The sequence below is a fragment of the Temnothorax curvispinosus genome, unplaced genomic scaffold, assembly GCF_003070985.1.
Source record: "Temnothorax curvispinosus isolate PA1 unplaced genomic scaffold, ASM307098v1 QBEX01009552.1, whole genome shotgun sequence".
Lineage (NCBI taxonomy): Eukaryota > Metazoa > Arthropoda > Insecta > Hymenoptera > Formicidae > Temnothorax > Temnothorax curvispinosus.
The window spans coordinates 246,486-267,902 of NW_020219332.1; the positions used below are offsets into that span (position 1 = coordinate 246,486).

Sequence of the window (21,417 nt, forward strand, 5' to 3'; positions counted from 1 at the left end):
GTGCTTCCCTGTATTGCGTGTGTACGCTATTACAACCAGGCGAGGACGACGGCGTAGCGTAGGGTTTGTACGCGCCGCGGGGGCGCACGACGAGGAGCGAGAGAACGCGCGCACGAAAGGGAGAGAGAAATAGTAAAAGGGAGGAGGGATGCTCGGTGAAGGAGGAGGAGGAGGAGGAGGGAAGATGAGCGAGAGAACGAGAGGGCCGATCGAGAGGGTGAGAGCAGTAGGGGGAAACGGAGCACACGGTACGGAGCAACCCCCATTGCCTCGCCAGTGGTTCAGTCAGCGTTTCGCACCGGTGTCGCTTCGCTTCGCTCCTCGCTCGGGATTACCCTCGGGTACGTCCTCGTGCACATCCTCGCGTGCCCCCCAGTTGTCTCGCGAGATCAATGAGCTTGCGACATATCGGCAGCCACGTATCCGGGCCTTGCTCTAGTAAATCGCAGCCGTAAAGCCAACCGTGACGGCACGGCAGAAAGCTGCCGGGAGAAAGAGCTAGTCAAGCGTGATAATCGAAGCTGCCACTTGTCGCTGTAGCTAGAGATAAAGAAAGCAAAAGGGGGAGAGGAAGAGAGAGAGAGAGAGAGAGAGAAGGAAGGCGAGAGAAAGGGAGAGTGAGTCGCGAAAAGTGCCAGAGCGTGGACACGAGATCGAAAGAGGAAATCGAGGACCTCAACGGGTCCTTAACGTTCACGACGGTGTATGTCTCGGACCCTGTTTCTCAGCTTTTCCTCCGGCAACGCTTTGTCTACGTTCCTGAGGTAAGTAGCGGACATTTGTGATAAGAGAATGCCGAGTCTATGCTTGTTAGTTGTATTGTACTATACTGTGAATCATTTTGCCCTTGCAAATTTAGAGTTTTGCGCTAATAAGTCTTTTAAAATATCCAATTGGTCGATATCTATGAAAGTAATTTATGAACTTTAATGTTTACGCGGATTGCTTATTGAGCATTTTCTTTACTAACTCTGAAATCAATTTTTTAAAATGGGAATATAAATAACTTTTTGTCTTTCTCTCTCGCTCTCTCTCTTCAGTAATATTCGAGACAAGATATATATTTGCTCTGTGCAATAACATTTAAGATGAAGAAAGTAAAGAAAAAACGTAAAGAATAAACAAAAAATTTAAAGAACCAATTTGTCGATGCAAATATTCAATTAATCATGATTATTAAGTGATAGACGTGTTAAAACGTTCATCCTAAACGTGTTAAAACGTCCCACTTTAACGTTCGCTCGAATATCATATATCCGTTCAGTGATATATTGGTGATGAGAGATGTCTTGAAGGAAAAGCCCTCAGTTCGTGATTTGATCTCCTATTTGCTCAATGTTCTGTCAGTCCGTTTGGCAATCCTTTCAAGCTCTCTTGTGCTTTTGGCTCTTTATATGTCTTAATCTCATTGCTCCGAAAGAAGAAACTTTTCGGGCATCTCTTTGTGGAAATTGTAAAATCTCAAACCTTGTAAGTTGCAAGGAAATACATTCTTCCAAAGGTACCAGTTATTAATTATCGGCCAATAATTTCAGTTAATATTCACAAAAATCATATTTTTGGTAAAAAAAAAACATTTATATCCGATATTTCATATAATCTCTTCTACTACAGATCGGAGTATTTATTTCTGATTGTATAGATTTATCATGTTTCTCTGTCTCTCTCACATTTGACATATGATGAATTGGATTACATCAATCTCACGTCAGTGTTCTAGAACTTTGTCCATTTTCTATATAAATGTGTGAAATTAATGGCTGGTGCTACATCGTTTCTTTAAAAAATGAATGGACACCCACGATTTATGAAAATATTAAGCTCTCACATATTTATTTTGCAATAAAGCTCGAATATTTTTCTATTTAGAGCTTTTATATAAGAGAATTAAAAAACATAGGATTAAAGAACGATGGAGTTGCATGCATGGCATAAAAAATATCATTTCTGCAAAAAGCAATATAAAAGGGTGCTAATTGTCACTTCTCCGTAAATATCAGATTTAACGCGCAGTTTTATAAATTTTACATCTCGCTGTAAAACCGATTTAATTACAAAAAAAACGAGAAAAACCATCCACTTCGCGGCCAATCATAAAACATAGATTTTCCGCTAAGAGGTCGAGATAATTTCTTAAAAACGTATAGCATAACTGCGTACGTTATATATGCCTTCCGCAAATAGCGCAGTCCACACACATATATCGCTACTGCGCAATATTTTTTACTCCTTCGAGAAAAACGCGCGGCTTTGAAAGAGTTAATAATTATGTGCTCGTGTAGCACGAACTTTATTGATTCGCGAGCCGTAGGTCGCATCATGCGCCTCGTAATAAGCCATTAGGACACGTGCTCGTATCTGAAAACGTGACATTTCAGTGCAGTTCCGAAATATCGCAGGACTGAAAGGACTGTAAAGCTGAAGCTTATGTCCGTATTTTTCGATAATCAATAGATATTAGGTCGGTTTGCGAACGGAATTTTATATACGTAAGCCAAAACACAGGTACAATTCGTAATCATACAGTTCGCCAGTTATGGGAGATACCGACGTAATTGTTTTCTTACAAATTCATTGGAAATATAAAAGAATGCAGTCTTCTGTTTCATAAACTAAAATAAGTCTATTTACCATTAATCGTATTATCATACATCGAGAGAATTGTTTCGCAATCATAACGAGAACGCCATTCCTCGTTGTATTCAAGCTCGCGCTTCATTTGCTATAGCTTGTGCGGTTGATAACACGATCTGCAATTGAACAGACGTGACGCCCAAGTTCACTAAAGCCTCGTAAACTCGTCCTGGACTTGGGCCAAATCGAAGTGCCATAGCACCAGCGTCGTCGTGCACATAACTATATGCGCCCGAAACAGCTGTTAACCCGACTTGTTGCACCGTCAACAGACGTATCCCCGCTGCAACTGGTGAATTTCGCCGCGCGAACACGTAACCAGGTCTCTTGAATATAATTATAAGCTACAAATATTGGAATCACAATATCCGAGTTTATAAAGTCGAGATACTGGCGGCTGGATTGAACGAAAACTATCTCCCATACATTATTATATTAGATCTACCAGGAAATCAAATTAAATCTATCAATTTGTCACGAATTGAATTCGGCACATGTATTGACCTAACTTATTGACGCTGCGATTTTAATTGTTGTTTGTTAGATCACTTGAGAAGGACCCGAATCCTGGGTTGAAACGTCGTGAGAGTTATGTAATTATTACCAATTAGTAGTTGATTAAATATATACACTTTTTTGTTAAATCTATCACTTTCATATTTTTTTCACGTAAACTTTTGAAGAACAATTAAACTTTCCTCTTTCTCTCTTTCGTTCTAACTGAAATACACCTAAATACCGTCCATTCAAGAGCAAAGAATAATAAATGTCTTAAAAGTTGTTCGAAAAACTTCTGGAAGCATTAAGTTGATTGGCGATGCAATTGACATATATAGACATCAGTAAACGCAGATGTAGTTTACTTATCGATTTGCTTTCTCAAGTGCATGTGTAATATCGATTATTTTCAGTTTAAAACACATTTGGCTAGAACAAAGTATCTCAGGAAAGTACGGATATATTATTTCTGAAATCAGCTCGACTTCTCGACCCAATAACCGAATTTATCGCACCTGCGGGATAGAGGTCGTGGAGAAAACTCTAGCTATTTCAGGAAGTAGGCTACGCGCGCGAAGATAATCTGCAACGTTTGTAAATGCATTCACACAATTGCACGACGTCGGCGTCGTCGCGTCGAACCTTGGAACCTTGGTTCGCGATTACGCCACTGGGACACACAAAAGCAACGAAGTTCGGCTTTAGTTCGGCGAAGAGACTCCGACAGAGAAAAGGAAACTATTTACGATGGGAAAAAAAAAGACGTAAATTTCCAATAGGCCGCGCCGTCAAATTTCTCGCGGTACATCGAGCACCGTGTCTCTGTGCGATGCGCTTTTGTGCATGCTTCCGATGCATCGCTGCATCGTTACGATCGTTATGACACGCGAATTTTCGGTTCAAATGACAATCATTCGGTCGGACAGTATCGTTATCTCGTTACACGTGTCGCAAGAAAATAACGCTGGCGTATGATACAACGGTAAATAATAAAAATATTTGTGTGTGCTCCGCTGCCATGTACCTTCAAGTCTTAATTTAACGCAGTTTATTTTTCATTGTATATTGGTTATCGAATTTGCGATCGATATTTCCTAGGGGGGAGAATTCCTTCGCTTTTTAATATTCGATATCGAATATCTTGGTACCTCGAATTAAAATTCTCAAGAAAAGTATACCTGACTTGAGTTTAGATGGACAATGAAGTTTCGTTATTCAATTTCCCGTCGAAAGCTTAGTTCATAAGGAAGGTCCCTTACTTTCAAGCTCTTATAACTCTGTAGCTGTCGATGCCACGACATTTTCACGAAGAAGAGAAAAGATTAATTACAAATTACATTTGTCAGTCTGCCACGAAAATTAATTTACCAAAACTTCTGGCCCGGATATTATGAAAAAATTCGTTTATCTCGATATTAGGTAACTAAAAACAACAGAAGTTCGGTTGAGTGATTACAGTCAATTATTGAATCATCGACATCCGATGCGGGATCATCGTGCTTTTTTGTGTTCCATCCGTCGCACGCAACACGTATACATGGAGGACAAAGGGTATGAATAAACGAAGAGCGCTCGTCCAGTCAGAGTATGGCGGGTGTGGTTGTTTAGTCGCGATTGTCGATCAATAGAGACAATCAAGCTGTTAATTACCGGGACGTGACTAACCGTCGGTTAAAATTCGGTGTCGAGCTTTTCGTCGATTATATCGTCGTGTAAAAGCTCCCCTCGCTAACTCGGGCGACGCGCGGTCTGAAAATAAACTTGCGTCGTCGTCTCGACGTCGTTTCCTCTAAAATTGCGCGCCTCGCTCCATGTTATATTATGCCAGATATACCGAGTCTACACGCAAAATCTTCCGCTTGCATAAGGGAGTATAGTCGCGGTGGAAATTTCACGTTCAACGGACGATCTATACCTATCCGCGCTTCCTTTCGCCCACGATTTACTTGATCTCACTTTCTGGGGACGATCTAATGAAAATTTAATTAGACGTAATCTGATTCCAGTACCTCTTTCTACTTTAAATATCTAACGCAATTAACCTCCATTTAAAATTAGCCGAAGAGTAAAGCGACAATATTCTTACCTCACGAATGATCTACATTTTTAACTTGAGAGCTCTGTTGACGTCCAAATATTTTTTTTAAAATTATTTTTAGGCAATATTTCGAACTCGACCGAGTATTCGTGCGGGTAGAACACTTCGGGGACATCCTGTATATATTATATACGCGGGTGCTGACGAAGTTACTTCCGGCACGTTAACCGCGCAGGCATTCTTCAGCCATCACGGTTGATGTTGAGACTAGTGCGTCTATCTATGTGACGCTCGCTCTCGTAAACTCGTGAATCGCTCTCAGCCCTTGCTGCTATCAGAGATTGTTACTTATACTTCAACACATGTCTGTGAAACAGCGAAAGCAACAATGCCAGCGACAACAGCGTATAGTCGCGGCTCGAACTCGCAAATGAAATAACAGTCGGCGAGAGCCCAATCAGATTACGGCGCGAGCAAGCAAAAGCACTCAGTGGTAGAAACGCTAGCGAATAGTTAGTCCCGAGTTAAGTAACGACGCGAGACACGAGTGGCAAGAATGCCGGAGGGAAAGAGAGGCACAGCAAGAAGGAGAAAGAGAGAGAAAGGCGGAATTACTTTTCTACTCGAAACGGATGGGACAGCGTACCCGTACCGTCTAATTACGACGAGCAATTTATTGGCGAATTGAGAACTCTGGAGATTCGTCTTCATTCGATTATCGCGTGAATTAGACAGATCTGTGATATAGTATTCGACATCGTGTTGGCAATATTGTCGTTGCATTATTGGATACACGCGCGCGATGATATACGAGAAGAACAATGTTTCTGAAGTACGTAAAAATTGGACCAGATACAGCTATGTAAATAATTATGCAAAATGCTCAAAGCACGATGATAATGCTGCGGAAAGTTTTGACATTCTAGCAACCAGCTTGAGCATCCTACATAATTATTTTGATAGTCGAACATAATTATTTCCAGACCTGTACCTAGTTAAATTCTTAAACATTCAGCAAAATCGTCCTCTCGGTGTATATGTTAAATTAATAACAACGGAGATTATATACATGAGTATTACGTATTACCCGAGAGAACAAATTGAAAATACTGCGCTGGATACCTGGCAGTTTTTCCAGAGATTTCAAAACCGAACATAAAATTTTCAGGAAAGAAACCGGCGTTTCCCTCTCAGGGGAATATCTTTTAACCGGCGGCTTTAACCATCTTGCCTCGCGGCGATATCAGAACGAACGACCTGGCGGTAAAGGGTATCAGCCTGGGATTAAATGGGGCGTAGTAATCGTTTATGCCGTAATTATATATACTTGCATAATTCTAGGTTCATATAATATCACTGCTCTCGCCGCGACAAAGATTATGTGAGGGCAGTCCGCCCTCGCACGCGCGTATGTGGCTAGCAAGTTTTTAATCGCGTACCAAATCGAACGAGTGAGATACACAGCGGCGATTAACAAATAAATTAAATATCATGGTACGCTGTCAGCAACAGTGTACCGTTCTAATCGTTTGTCACGCGAAATATACAGTAGCTAAATATAAAATATATCGTTAAATTAAATATATTCAGTGCATCATAAAGTACACGAATGACACAAGTGGCCCGATATAAACGATTTATAAATGCAGGCGGACAATTGCGGACAGCAGAATTTCCGCTCGTTTGTCATGTATTCTGTTGCAGCGATAAACAAAACGTCGCGTCGTATAATCGACCGCTTCGAAACGGTGTGATAATGGCGCATATTATCATAAATTTCGTTAAGCTGCGTACAAGCTTCGAACAACCCGCGCGAGAATCCCTATACCTCAGGCGCGAGTTCGGCCGGTTGCTCGGCCAGAAAATATTATGTCACTAAATCGTTAAATGGATGTTTAGCCAACGTTGACGGGCGAATCCGCTTAGTGTTATTAAGCCACGTAGCATTAAGAGGATAACGCTCCGCGATACACTCGTAACTTTGTCCGATACCGCCGAACGCATGTCCCGCCGAGGAGCGACGGGCGAGCAGCGTCGTCATAATCCGATTGCCGATGTTGCTGGTACGGTCCGGACAACCGATATACCTTGTTGCTCGATTGTATCAGAACCTGGTGGGTCGAATCGCTGGCGTTAAGAGATCAATGTTTCTCAAACCCTCGCGTGCTGACGAGAGCTTTGTCGTAGCGCACAATCGTAAAATCAATAGCACACGCATAGCATGTAGATATTTGTTGCTCATTTTTCCTGCGTTGTGCCACGTCGCGATACGAAACTATGTGGTAAACATGAAATACACTGAGCCAACGCATTGCAAGTATAACGTGTTCTTTGGGGCATAGGACCTAGTATTAGGCATAGAAACCGATATATATATTTTTAATGCAATCATTAAATAGTTAAATCTACAGCTAACAGCATGCAGTTATCTTTTAATTTAATATTTTCGAAAGAAGTTGTAATAGAATCTGCACGCCTTACTGGCAGACTCCTTGGCTAAATTTCTAATGTCGCTGGTGCAAAAATATGCAACTGATGCATCGATCAGATAAAATAGAGCCCGAATCTGTATAGATTCGATCGGAGCAATTATTAGAAGGAATAGATAAGGGATAATAATACGAGTGGTAACATCGGTAACATTTACATAGTCCCTGCAGTTTAATGTGGTTTCTACTCTTAGTGCCATCAAAGGCTGCCTATTACCATCTGCAGTATTCATAACCAGACCGCGAGCAGACAGTTGTTACTTCCCTAGAGTGGCCTAGAGAATCGCTACTATTTTCGACAGAGACCGAGGAATTAAAAGAAAAATCAACACAATCGAAAGATTGCTGCTTCAGCTTAGTTATTATACATGGCGATATTCACGCATCTATATAATCATAAAACGTTAATTCGCGCTTTCACCAACGGCTTTCGCGCTTGAGCGAAACGTAACGCTTACTTGCTTGTTAAAAATAAAATGGCAAAAACTCGTGGTAGCGAAAGGTAAATTCTAATTTAACGGAAATTGAACTCTTTCTGGAATTTCGTACAGAAATAGTCAAGGAAAATATCAATCTTGATTTCTCATGTATTCGATCTAATTCTAGAAGAGAATAAAAATGTAGTAGATCTCCGAGATTAAAGTTAACCGACTTTGCTGAAACCGTTCATAAATCCTAAAAATAGTAACAGGGTCACGTTCGACTTTTATTTTGAGAGATATTTGCACGGCGAAAAGAACAGATACGCGAATAAAAGTACAGAAAATGTCGATATCACTGGAGACGTATCTCGAGACGGATAACACTCCCTCGTCACACTCGCACGGAAGTAAAACATGATGCTAGAAACGATCCGACGATCTATACGCCGATACGCGAAACCTTCCTATAGTATTTTGCTTTCCGCGCGTTTATTGTTAAAGTGCGACGAAAAAACGTAACCCCATTTCCTTGGCGCGGAACAGAAATAAACCATTACCGAGGTAACAATAGCCCTCGACACTGAAACAATTGCGGTCAGTAATTGCGCTCTTGCTCGGAAATTTAAGAGTTGAGAGACGCGTTAATGGCCTAAATACCGCAAATAGGAGCCCGGACGATGTCCGAGATAAAGATAAAACGAAGTTCTAACCGGTCCTACGATTTATATCGGCCATTTGCTAAACGACAACGAGTGTATCAAAGTGATTCGTATAGTTACCGTCGTGGGACATGGCACAGATGAAACACGGTTTACGTTCAATTTCATTCAGAATGAGTTACGTATCTGAAGAGGCAGAGAGAAAGTAAAGGAGGCGTGCGACGTATTTTAATGGCGGCTTTAATAATTGCGGCCCACACCCTCGACACGCGGGCATCAGGTGTCCTATTTAAATATTTATAAAGCCTCACCTCTTGCATATCGTCTCGAAACCGAGGTACACGAAGCGGCACGTTGCCTTGTCCAGAAGTAAATTTGCTGAGCAACAACGACGACGAGCATCAAGTTTACTTCATGTATTTTTCAGCGGAACGTGTCCACAAACATTCTCGTTTAACAATCCGCATCGCTCTTTGTGCGAACCCTTTTTATTTATTTATATCAAATTTTAGAGAAAATTAGAGAAATGAAAATTAATTCACTAATATTTGATGACAGTGTAATAATGAATTTCTATATTCCTGAAACCGAAATAATTTATGAGTCATTATGACAGAATATTAAATATTATTTGCGAAAAATCATTTTAACAAGAATAGTGTTTGCAAATTTAGCCTTAACATTAAAATTTTAGCCTTGAATATGAAATATGAAGCTCATTACTTGATTTTGCCTTTTTTGACGAGAAATCTTAAATAAAACGTCTCAAGTAGCTCTCGCTAGATCGTTCGTGAAGTAACACCGTTTCTGTCTCTTCTCTAACAAGTCTTATCAAACTATCGTGCGTAAAGCGGTGTTAAGCGATATTCAGAACTTGCTTCGTTGCAATCATTAGTCCGCTATTCAGCGCGACCAAGTTAGAAATTCACGGCGTTAAGGATATAACGCATTCTACTACCAGTTACCTGTAACCAGATCGTGACTGTGAATATTCAAGTCAAAGAATGAACTTTCCGAAGAACGCGAAGAATGTTATCGTTTATCGTGTGTGCAACATATCGTGCTTCTTGAACGTGAATAAAGTCTTTCTTGACACTGACGTGCGAGGAATATTTAGTATTCAAAAGAGATGTAAATTTTCATACGATGAAAATAAATCCGACGTTATTCTTTTAATTAATGTGTGAAGATATGAAGAATTAATGCATTATATTAAGATAAACAACTTTAAATTTCAAAAAATAAGAGCTCCAGCAAAGTCTTTTTTTTTCTAATTAATATGCATCGATTTAAAGAAGTACAGAACAAAATATTGTTTGCATTTCTCTTTACTTTATAATGGCATAGCTTTATAATGGTTTTCGTAAATTACATCCACTGTACGTGACAATGTTGACCTCTTGAAGTACCTTTTAATGAAAAAAATTGATTACAACGATATGACGTTTATGGGCATTTTCTCTCATTCTATGTTTTATTATTACACGACCATTTAAATAAAAAAAACATAGACGGGAACAAATATTTTTCAATTAATTGAAATACGAGACATATATATATGTATTTTCCGCGGGTGATGCAGCAAGTGTGCGAGAATGTGCAAAGCGTTTCAAATTTATCTTAAAATATTCTTGAACATATTTGAGGAACCTGAACCCTCCAATTCCCAAGATACCTATATCCTGCTGCGCGAGGTTCCCCGCGTTTATTTAGTATATACGCTCCCTTTAAGCTTTTTCGTCAATATGACAAGCATTCTCGTTCAACTTCATCGTCAAAATATGTGATATGAAATATGCGAATATCGAGTACGACATTCAACGAGGTCTTATCGGGGATCACATAATTGTGGAGATTATATTAAAAAGTATAAATGCACCATGGTTTACAGCCGCATTTTATATTCTCTTAATCTCCGGGAAGATAAATTTTTACCATCATTGTTGTTGCAAGCAACTTCTGGATGTTCTAACGTCGGAGCAGAAAGCAAGGAAAATATTCAAGAGTGCTCGCACAGACACTGAAATGTGTCTGAAGCACTCACCTCTTCTCTTTATTCTCCTTCGCCGCTTTAATAAAAGTATTTTTGTCGAAGTCTTCCGCCACGAATCAATTCAAGAAAATCCAATCGGGATTCGTGTTCCATGCGTTCATGCTCGGATCTCGAATATCCCATTCTTCTTGCACTTTGCGATTTCCTAGGAATACGATGTCGTCTGCATGTCTGGACATGGTTGCCATCTTCTTATTTATTGGAAAACTCAAGCTTGAAAATACTGGAAATATTGTTCGTTGAGTTGTGTGAAATACGTGCGAAGAATCATGTAACGCTTTGTTAAATTCACAAATGTAATGTTTATTTAGGCGAAATCACAGTGGGTTTTTCGAAATTTGATGCAGTCTCGCGAAAGATACGCCCCATCGAAACTTGATATGAAATGTAAATGACCTGCCGGAATTTTATATTAAAAAATAGAAACACAAACAACGCTACTCCTACAATTGAAATATTTTTGTATATTACTGTTAACGCTTGTACTATATTTGTATTATATTATTTTATATTAGTTAACGTTTGTATTATATTTACAAAAAAGATATTCCAATCTTTATATATATACAATTTAAAAGCAAATTTTAAAATAGGGCAAGAGGCAGTACTTTTATGTAGCGATATTTTCCAGTGCCAGAATCTCATTTCGACTAATTAAATGGGAATGTGGAAACTTTGACATATATACACAACTTCCAGATACACGTGTCCCGAGAGTGTGGCAAAAGCGCACTACGGTATTAAGGGGTGATATATCCGCATTTACGGACGTGTAATTCTCGTTTTCTCCAGCTGGAGGCGTGCGGCCGACTTCTGTGCTGCGTGCAGAGGCTCTGCAGAAGCGGAAGTGCAACCGACGAGCCTGCCGAGCATCGAATCAACGCTCGCGGTCGGCGAGGAGCGCAAGCGGAGCCTGAGCTGGTGGAGGGTCAGGGTCCCTCGGGCCCGGAGGATGGAATGCTCGCTATGCCCGTCAGCCCGAGTCCCGCGTCCACCTCGTCACAGGAGGACGCCTGCAAACCGCCGCCGCGCAACTGCTATCGTCTCGTTATGCTCGGCAGTGCCCGGGTTGGAAAGACCGCCATTGTAGCACGGTAAATGCCCGAAATCGATTGCGGCATTCAGCTTCAAAGCTTTTTCTTTTCTATTTTCTATTATATTTTTTCATTGTAATTTTGTAAATACGATACTATATATTTTATTTCTTTAATATTTCCTCAATTTAGTTAAATATATCTCCTAAATTTAATTACGTGAAGATATAGAGGATTTTATTTTCTGTATATCTTTTAGTTATTTGTGTTTAACTTTTACTTGTGCTCAACGTTTTCCCATTAGAACTTAGCCGATCCAATACCTTCTGTTGTGCTTCCTATGTTTTGCTATTCCGTACGCTTCGTCCCAAGCTTCGTCCGTTCGGTCTCCTAAATCCTGCCCGTCGTGCTCTCTTTCTTCATCGATTACTAATAGTGCGAAACAATGTCATTCAATTAATCTTTGAACCGTACCGGCCCACCACTACGTGTCGCATTGCTGTTTTCTATTGTTATTCGACCACTGCCATCGTGCGATAGGGTGTCGAAAAACTGGCCGCCACATGTTCCTGATGGAAATAAAACGTAATCCTTCCGAATTGAATTAATCTGTTAAAATTGCGACCTAATCATATTTCTTTTCTCATCGTCAAATTGAACCGGAGAGTGGCCGCAAGTTATTAAGGAGACGATAAAATCCCTCGCCGCTGCCGCTGATATTGCACGTCGATTAATGTCGCGGTTCCGCGAAATGTCGAAAATTCGGCCAGTTCGAAGTTATGTCGACCACCCGAAATTGACCGCAATTACGTGACCCCCGCATACTAAGTGAATTTTTCGTTCATATGCGCGTAGATAGCAATCGCTAACGAGCCCATTTAAAAAATCGAGACAGATGCTTATTCTCTCGCCCACAAACGTGACTCTTTAAATGCTACGGTGCTACGATTAATCCCGTGTTTACCATCCCCGTTCGTCGGGCCCGTATCTGTTAAAATCTGTTTTGGAGAATATACGTTTACGCATTAATTAAATTTTGGAAATGCTTTTTTAAGCCATTTTTTAAATCGTCCAACACACACAGAATCATAAAATTATCAAATTCTATTCTATCAATCGACTACATTAAAAAAAATGGAAACGGAGTTGAAATTTGAAACTCGAAAGATAACGAGTGAAAGAGAGAGAAAAAAACCGTGAAGCCTAAAATAACGAATCGTTCGTGGATAAAATCGTTGCCGCTCACGTTTCAGATTTCTGTTCAACAAATTCGAGGAGAGCTACACGCCGACGATAGAAGATTTTCACAGGAAACTTTATAGGATCAGAGGCGAGATTCATCAGCTTGATCTTCTAGATACAAGCGGAAACCATCCGTTTCCGGCGATGCGACGATTGTCTTTCCTGACGGGTAAGTCCATCGGCTTACCTCCCCGGAGAAATGCGCTGCTCCATTTCAAGTTAGTTGCATTCAAGATGCCGCAAAGTATTCGCACGCATATTTCCGCGGAATATAAAATTTTCATTCTCGGCAACGACATTCCGCTTTTATCGCGGCGAAAATTGGTTCGAGAAAAATTAATGGATATTTGACTTTTGTATGAGCATGTAAAAAATTGCACGTTAGCGAGTGACGTGTTGCAAATGCACTGCGATGCATTTTATATGAAAATACGCCAGACTGCGGTAGATGAAAAAAGAAGGTGTCACAAAAAGATGCTTTCTGCCACGAATATAGTTTCGTAAATCTTTAAGCATTCGAGAAAACGCGGTTGGTGTATACGAGACGAGGCTCATCTAAAGATTAACACTCTACTTTTATCCCGACACATCTCTCTCGACGGCCGAGAAAACTTTCGTTCTTCGATGTGACGTAAGAATGCCTAAAACGATACCGATATTATGAAGAAAATCGTACCGAGCATTTTCTGTCGTCGGATTCGTGCTTCGCAAGTTTTACGACTCTCGGCGAAATCTCATACCCTCAACAACGATAGTTCACTACCTACGTCCTGCACACGGGAAAAGTTCGAGGGAGACTGCCCGGGGTGAGTGTCGAACTGTTACTGCTGGAATTTCAGCAAAGTTCAAATATGAAATTACACGAGTATCACGTGGTTGCAATTAATTTTGCAGAGAAGAGAAGTCTAGGCGAGAATTATACATCCAACGTTACGGTAAAAATCCGATTTCTGATAGATTAAGCATTCAGGCCGGAATCAATTCCACAGATACAAAAAAGCAGTTACTTTAATAGTTTATGTCATCTATTTATTCCTTCTTCGTTTGTATCGTTCTGTTAAAATTGTTTTATTAAAGAGTTGGATAATAGAGATTAGTATATTTTAAATTATAATTTCTTCTTTTTCTCTTCAAACGACTATTTCTTATATTTTTCTCATTTTGATAATAATCTATACATATAAAAACAAATATCCTGAATAACTGACTGACTGACTGACTGACTGACTGACTGACTCATCAACACCCAGCCCAAACTTCTAAAAACATGAAATTCGAGGAGTATATTCCTTTCACATAACATATAAGCACTCACTAAGAAGGGACTTTTAGAAATTCGATTCCTAAGGGAGTAAAAGAGGGTAAAATGTGTTTTCACCGATTCTTCAACATCTCTTAGGCCCGATGAGATATCGACTTGGTTTTTTATTTAAAGTAGTTACACACATACCGTTGCGAAGCACGGGTATCAAGCTAGTATAATATAAACTGACTGGTGACAGGCTTTGCAATGTTACTTTGTCTAATTGAGGCTGTCTATATACGGTACACATAATCCCTTAAGTACGATTGATTGTATTTCGCCTGTATATTAGGGAGACAATACTATAGCCAATCTCCACCACAATATTCAATGTATTAAACGAAAATGGGATATTCAACGAGTAACTGAGGAACGAGGGATGAGACGGCTCAGACGGCGATAAGTGATCGACAGTATCGAAGGACGTGCTTGTGAAAACGTGGGAGAACGTATGAGAGGGTACGTTCGCTCGATAACTCGATTTCGTCCACTTTCCCTTTTCTTCGCCACCCGGTAGCCCCTGCGGCTACCCGACGAAACCGTTTGTGCTCCGCTGATTTTGCGCGTAGATCTCCCTTGTCGCTCGTCATCTCGCGTTGCCACCTGTACCCGATAACCTGATATCGTATCATGCTGTCGAATGCGTGACAATTGCATTAGCATCGCGGTTGTCAAGATGGAGGGCAGGACCTCCCAACTGAAAACACATATTTACGCTCGGATATACATACATACATACAAACGTCATGTCGACCGGCGTAGAACGTAATCTAAGTTATGATCTATGCATAGTATGCAATTCCCAAAACGTCTATCTACCAAGACAATTGTAAATGACTATATAGCGTGACACGCTCACTTGGGACAAAAAATTAATTCTGCATTTAAAAATTTGATAAGTGTGTCAATATACAATCTAGTTTATTTGCTTTCATTATATTGCTAGCTGTATTCTTACAACAAAATTCTTTATAACAATTTCACTGAGAACGTAGTAAAAATATTTTATGATCAGAAAGGATAATTCATAATTTTATAATCGTATAAACAAATTTTTTTAATAAAACACTCCTCGAAATTAAAGCGATCCGAAAGTTTCGGCAGCAGCAGTTTGCTCTCGGAATCTGACTATCCCGTCGCTGTTTTAGGCGGAGTTACACAAATTGCATCGGACAGAACCGATACTCGCCTCTCAGTTATTGCACTACATGCGCCTGGAAACGCGATGTATCGTCGCATGTTGCCAGTAAAGTTGACCTCACGTAGAAGCGCGCAGTAAAATTAGACACGTAAATCCAAAGAATTTTTAAATTGCCGTCCGCATGTGCGGAAATCAAGAGAGCCACCGTCGATGGGAATTTCATCGCGGCGTGTTCAGTTTTGTATTCCGCCCGACGCTCGATGCCGTCGGAAATTCCGTCGTATTCGACAAAACGAGTCACGACTCCACGTTTCGCGTTTGCATTTTTCTCGACGCTTCACCAAGAACTCTTAATAATTCACAGATCGGCCGATTGCCAAAAACATTTCGCGCATAGATATGCGCGCATTACCCTGTGAGCGATCGTTTTTCTTTTACGTGACCATTACATTAGTAACGCTCACATAAATCTTTTTTTTTATGCATCCCGATTGATGTATAATTTAGACAGATGTTTCTCAATTTTTCTAATATTTGTAATATAACTGTATAATAACTGTTGTGAAAAACATCACTTCCTTTTCGCAAACGCGATCACTCGCCTAATCTAAGATCAACTTACACGTTGAGAGAGGGTAAAAAAGGTTTCCGCGAGCCGCGAATCCGTTGTCGGAATACGGTTGAATATACGGAGGAACGCGATATGACCCCGATTCCAAGACAATGAGCCTCCGAACGGGGCTCGGGCTGTTGCGAGAAGAGAGAATTCCTTTCGACACCAAAGACACGAACTTTGCCGCATAATGGCTGACATACATATATTTTCATCTCGCGGCGAGGACAATATCGGGCCTGCCTTGCGTGTTTCGCGGGAATAAGATGTCTCGCGACGCTCCATGTAGTAGCCACGAAGCGACAAGATTTTCGAAATATGGAGGTCGGGTCTCCTAAGAAGTCCTCGGTAAAACACGACACGTGGATGAGATGAAACTAAATAAATTAGGTGGATGAGCTAAATGGATCGTCTTTGAAATTTGGAAATTGTATTTGTGAGTTAAATAAATTTTGTTACGTAGCAGGTTTATATAGGATAAGCATATCGCAAAGATATCTCGTGAAGTTAAATTAAATTTTACGAAATTTAATTGTGTACCAGCGGTGTTTACAATTTCGTGTTTCAATTATGTAATACATACCTATATCTTTTGATAGAAAAAGAGAAGTCGCAGAGTTCACACGCAAGAGTGACATTATATATCTTTTTATGTCATCAAACCGATAATTAGAGGGATATGCATTTAATATATATAAAGCTATTCTGCTAAATTAATAAGAAAAATAAGAGTAATGAAATTATTAATGACGTGTAATAATTATAATTATTATACATTGTTAATTAGTAGATGATGCTAATTACTAAATGTATAATAATAATATGTTAATAACAGTTAGTAACAGTAATAACAGTAAATTTCTGGTGGCAAAACAAGAATGCTGAGGTCTTTTTAGACTCTATATTATTCACGCACAGTTAACGACAACGTTATTATTATATGCGACACTTAGCGGCATCTTTTAGCGAGAGGATATGCGATAATAAAACCAAGTGGAGCGGTGTGTGTGTTGGCAAAGCGACGTTATTACCGAGCTTATGTTCTATACGCTCGACTCGTCGAGTTTCCCATTGGACGAGCTTTTTGTCCGTCCACGAGAACAGCAAGTTGATCCTACTCGCCCTTTTGTTCGCGGCGCGTTTTTGTCGGAAACAAGCGGTAACAGCGCCACTCATAGACACAAGACCGGGAATCATTACGCCACTACCGTCTACAGAGTGGATTTATAAATACACGGGCCGCGCCTCTGATCATGGAAATAAATCCGTCAGGATAAATATTCATAATCCGTAACACACGCGTATCGCGTGACCGTTATAATTAGTCCGTATGCAATGGCGTGTAGCGACTTCCGTCCGGTTCGGGATAATTGCAACCTATGTCGTATAATAAAGCGTGCGAGAGCGGGTCGAAAATTCAAAATCGTGTTGGCGCCAGGGTTGTTGTTTTCAACATTTTGTTTAAATCCAATAATTTTGTTTAAATCCAATATTGGATATATTTAAATATACGTTTCTTAAAACATGTTTCAAACAAATGTTTAAAACATGTTTGTTTTCGTGCCTGTTTAAAACATGTTCAAAACTTAAAAAACACGGTTGTAACAAAAAAAACATGTTTCGTTTTTTTTTTTTTTTAACATGTTTTTTAGCAACCCTGGTTGGCGCACGAGTCGCAGAAAAACCATTAAGTAAACTCGTCCGAGAAAATATGTAATTCGTTCGATTCGTGTACCATATTTATCCGTAACGTTAATATTCAACGATTCAACGTTTTGAGGATAAATACTCGCTGCGCGATCGAACAAACGACGTTCGGCCAGGTTCGAAACGATAACCGATTTCGCAGGGGACCTCTTCGTCGTGGTGTTCAGCATGGACTGTCGGGAGTCCTTCGAGGAAGCCATCAGACTGAGAGAGGCGATTCTCGAGACTAAAGTGAGCGCGACCCAAAGTGCCACGAAGAGCAGAAGGGCTCACTACAGTCTGAAGGTCCCTATGGTCATCGTGGGGAACAAATGTGATAAAGATGTAAAGTACGTTTTTCTCGAATTTGAATTTTTCCCGAATAACACCGCCTCATGTTTGCGTCTCTGAGTAACGTATAATTATTTTACTGACAAGTCTCTTGCCCTCGTTACAGAACCGTCACGGTGGAGGAAGCCGAGCAATATTGCGTGAGTCAGGACGAGTGCTGTATCTTCGTGGAAGCTTCCGCGAAACGGAACTATCATGTGGACGAACTTTTTTATCAGTTATTCGTAGTGGCCGGTCTACCTCTGGAGATGGCTCCGAATCATCATAGAAAAGTACCGCTCACTTTTGGCTCGCCAACCATGTTGCCGCCGTCGCAGGTACGTAACAATTCTCAATATACAGCGTTCAATACAACGTACTGTAATTCGTTACAGCGTAACTTCGTCGCGATTAATCAATCGTTTCTGTAATTGAAACGCGGAAAATTCGATTAGAGCTGACAAAGAGGCGAACGATGTGATGTTGTTCGCCTGGAGTCGCATCCGCGATCGATTAAACCGGGGATTACCTTCTCGTGAAATCGAGGGACGCGACGGCTGAAAAGCTTAAAAAAGCGACGCTTTTGTTTTTCCAGCCGCGACACAAAGCCACCCTCAGTATAAAACGTCGACTGAGCGACGCTTGCGGCGTCGTGGCGCCAAACGTGCGCCGTCCCAGCATAAGGACGGACTTAATGATCATGCGGACGAAGACGTGTTCGCTCGCGGCCGGGAACGAGAACAATACGCCAGGATCCAGGATCACGCTTAGAACGGGAAGAACGGAGTCCAGGAAGGCCTGCTCGATACAGTGATATTGCAAACGACTCTCATGCACACGGACAAATCTCTAGAAATATGATAACGCGTTTGAGAGCGATCTTCGGAAACGAGTATTATTATTTTATATCGTAACATTTGCATCTTTGCCTTTTATAACTTTACTACGATCGTTGTACGAGGTATTCTATATTCTTTTTTGCTTATATTAAGTTATTATAATTAGTTCTTACTATTATTAGTTAAAATCTTTAATAAAATAATCTATATGTACATGTATACATATATACATATACACACCACATTTCTAGCGAAACGAGAAAAACAAAGATAACTAAATTTGCCCAACGGAAACCTTACACGATATTGTGAATCATGGCGACTAAAACTTTCAGGTTTACAATTGTCAGACTTCACTGCAAATACGAAGATAAAGCGAAGCGAGTACTCGCGAACGAAGATCGCCAAGGGGAAATCATATTTAAACCGACCACGCTACTCGCCTTAATTAATTAATGGAATATAGCTTTAGCGTAATGTCCCGAAGGTAACACGTATAATTAACTTAAGATGTGACCGAACAAGAGAAAAAGACAGAGAGAAAGTGGGAGAGAGTGAGAGTGAGAGGTAAGCCGACCGTTACGTTAATTAATCGTTGTCGATCAAACGTTAAACGGGGAATCGATAACTCGACTAACATGGACGAGATCGTTTGACATTCGATCAGAGGGTTCTCCGATAACAGCGAGATGATCGAATCGCACGAAAGAGAGCGTGTATACCTCTTATTGGATACAAATTTTTATCGAAATTATCTTTCAACAAAGAATCTTGACGAAGAATAGATCAATTTGCGCGATCGGTGAGTGAGAGGTCGAGAAGTGTCAGCGTTGTATCAGTAATGAGAGAGATTGCGAAACGCGGTGAGAAAGCTTTTTACCGGATTAGTTAACTGCGCCCATCGTAGCCTTACTCGAGCTCCGACACGCGAAGGAGCGACGTTTATACTTCCGCATGAGATCTAGAGCGTTGTAATTTCATTAATAGCACTTGATTCAAGGAACGAATATTTGACCGTGGCGTCGTTCCTTCCGCTGAATCTCTTCGCGCATGCATAAACGTATTATATCGACTTTCGTTAAGAGAGGATAAATAGTTCTCCAAATTAATCTCGTTACTTTCATGACGTATCTCGCGCGTCCACAGTTCGCCGCTCGGTTTGCCGCTTTCGACGCGCCGCCGCGACCAACGAGACCGCATTGTTAACGATGAGACTCGTGTTACATGTACCAACATGCGTATAAAATCAATCGATATTTCCGTATCTCGACCTCCTTTTCTACGCATCTCGAACTTGTTGAAATGCATCGGGCGAGCGCGTGCAAAATTATCGCATCATCAAGTTACATATGCATATTATTTAAATGCAATCAGGTTAAAAAATATGTATGTAGATTTACAAATCCGAAAGCTCCGTGCCCGATGTTAACAACAGAGGATTTATTGTGAATATTCTGCGCAATTTTAGCTTTTCTTCTATGAATTTATGTGACGAAAAAGGGGTAAGTATATTCATCTGATAAGTGGAAGTTACTCAACGAATAAGATCTTGTTGGAAATTTTGTGAAATTTATCCGTCTTAGTTTACAGAGATATACTTTTCCTGCCTGCGGCTCATCTCGAACGATGAAATATTATAGGCACGTAGATCTCTCTGTGTGTGTGTGAGTATTCGAGATGTGGATACGCGTATTCTTTCTCTTCCCATAGACTCGGCTATAGTTACTCTCTAAGGTACAATCAACTTGACCAATTAGGCAGCTCGTAAGTCGACTCTGACCGAAAACAAGCGCAAAGCTTCATTCGGCGGAGTTACGTGACACGTGTGCTGCGAGTGGTAAAGATAAGCAAGAAAAAAAAGGTTAGTCGCGGCATGCACAATCATGTTCGCATTTTGTATCGAATAAAATAACATTTTCTCCACGTCCTCGCACGATTCTCTGAGCCGTATACTTATATACCTATTCCCGAAATAAAGCAAATATTGAAATAACCCGCGATCCCGAACGTTTTCGCACCGTTTCTGCATTAACATTTTGGTTCGCGGAACGAGAAAATCACTCGCTCTGATCGCCCCGAGCGAGAAATTGACTTAAACCAGATTTCCGTCATTAGCGCCGCGGGCTACGATTTGTCGATTATCACCCCCGGCGAAGTATTCTATCTTATTGGTTTGATCGATAACTCATTAGTCGAATTTTCTCAGATATTAATCGCGCTCCGATATGGTGGGATAAAAATAGTCGTGTTATAACGAGATGAATACGATACGGGTCTGTGCACGTGGTCATTAGATTTTCGGAAATCTGGAAACCTCAGTGCGCATTAAAGTAATTTCAACGAAAGATAAGCGATCGTGATTACAAGCAAAACGATAAAACTTGTTACAAAAACGCATTAGATATTCAATTAATATTTATTTGACGTTTAATTGAC

The 21,417-nt window shown here is 40.5% G+C and overlaps 1 protein-coding gene across 2 annotated transcripts; it reads left to right on the plus strand.

The window, feature by feature from the left end:
- The first annotated feature begins 515 nt into the window (after positions 1-515).
- On the plus strand, positions 516-20,908 carry LOC112459138 (GTP-binding protein Rhes). Of its 2 annotated transcripts, none has more exons than XM_025023120.1 (7): positions 516-764; positions 11,586-11,887; positions 13,081-13,238; positions 17,976-18,162; positions 18,270-18,480; positions 18,738-19,103; positions 19,317-20,908. In XM_025023120.1, the coding sequence occupies exons 2-6, from the start codon at positions 11,751-11,753 to the stop codon at positions 18,954-18,956; spliced, it is 912 nt and encodes a 303-aa protein (XP_024878888.1). In that variant the 5' UTR covers positions 516-764; positions 11,586-11,750; the 3' UTR covers positions 18,957-19,103; positions 19,317-20,908. The 2 variants fall into 2 exon arrangements, with proteins under 2 accessions (XP_024878888.1, XP_024878886.1); XM_025023118.1 differs by lacking the exon at positions 516-764 and having other exon boundaries at positions 11,653-11,887; positions 19,317-20,483; positions 20,565-20,908.
- Positions 20,909-21,417: the final 509 nt, after the last annotated feature.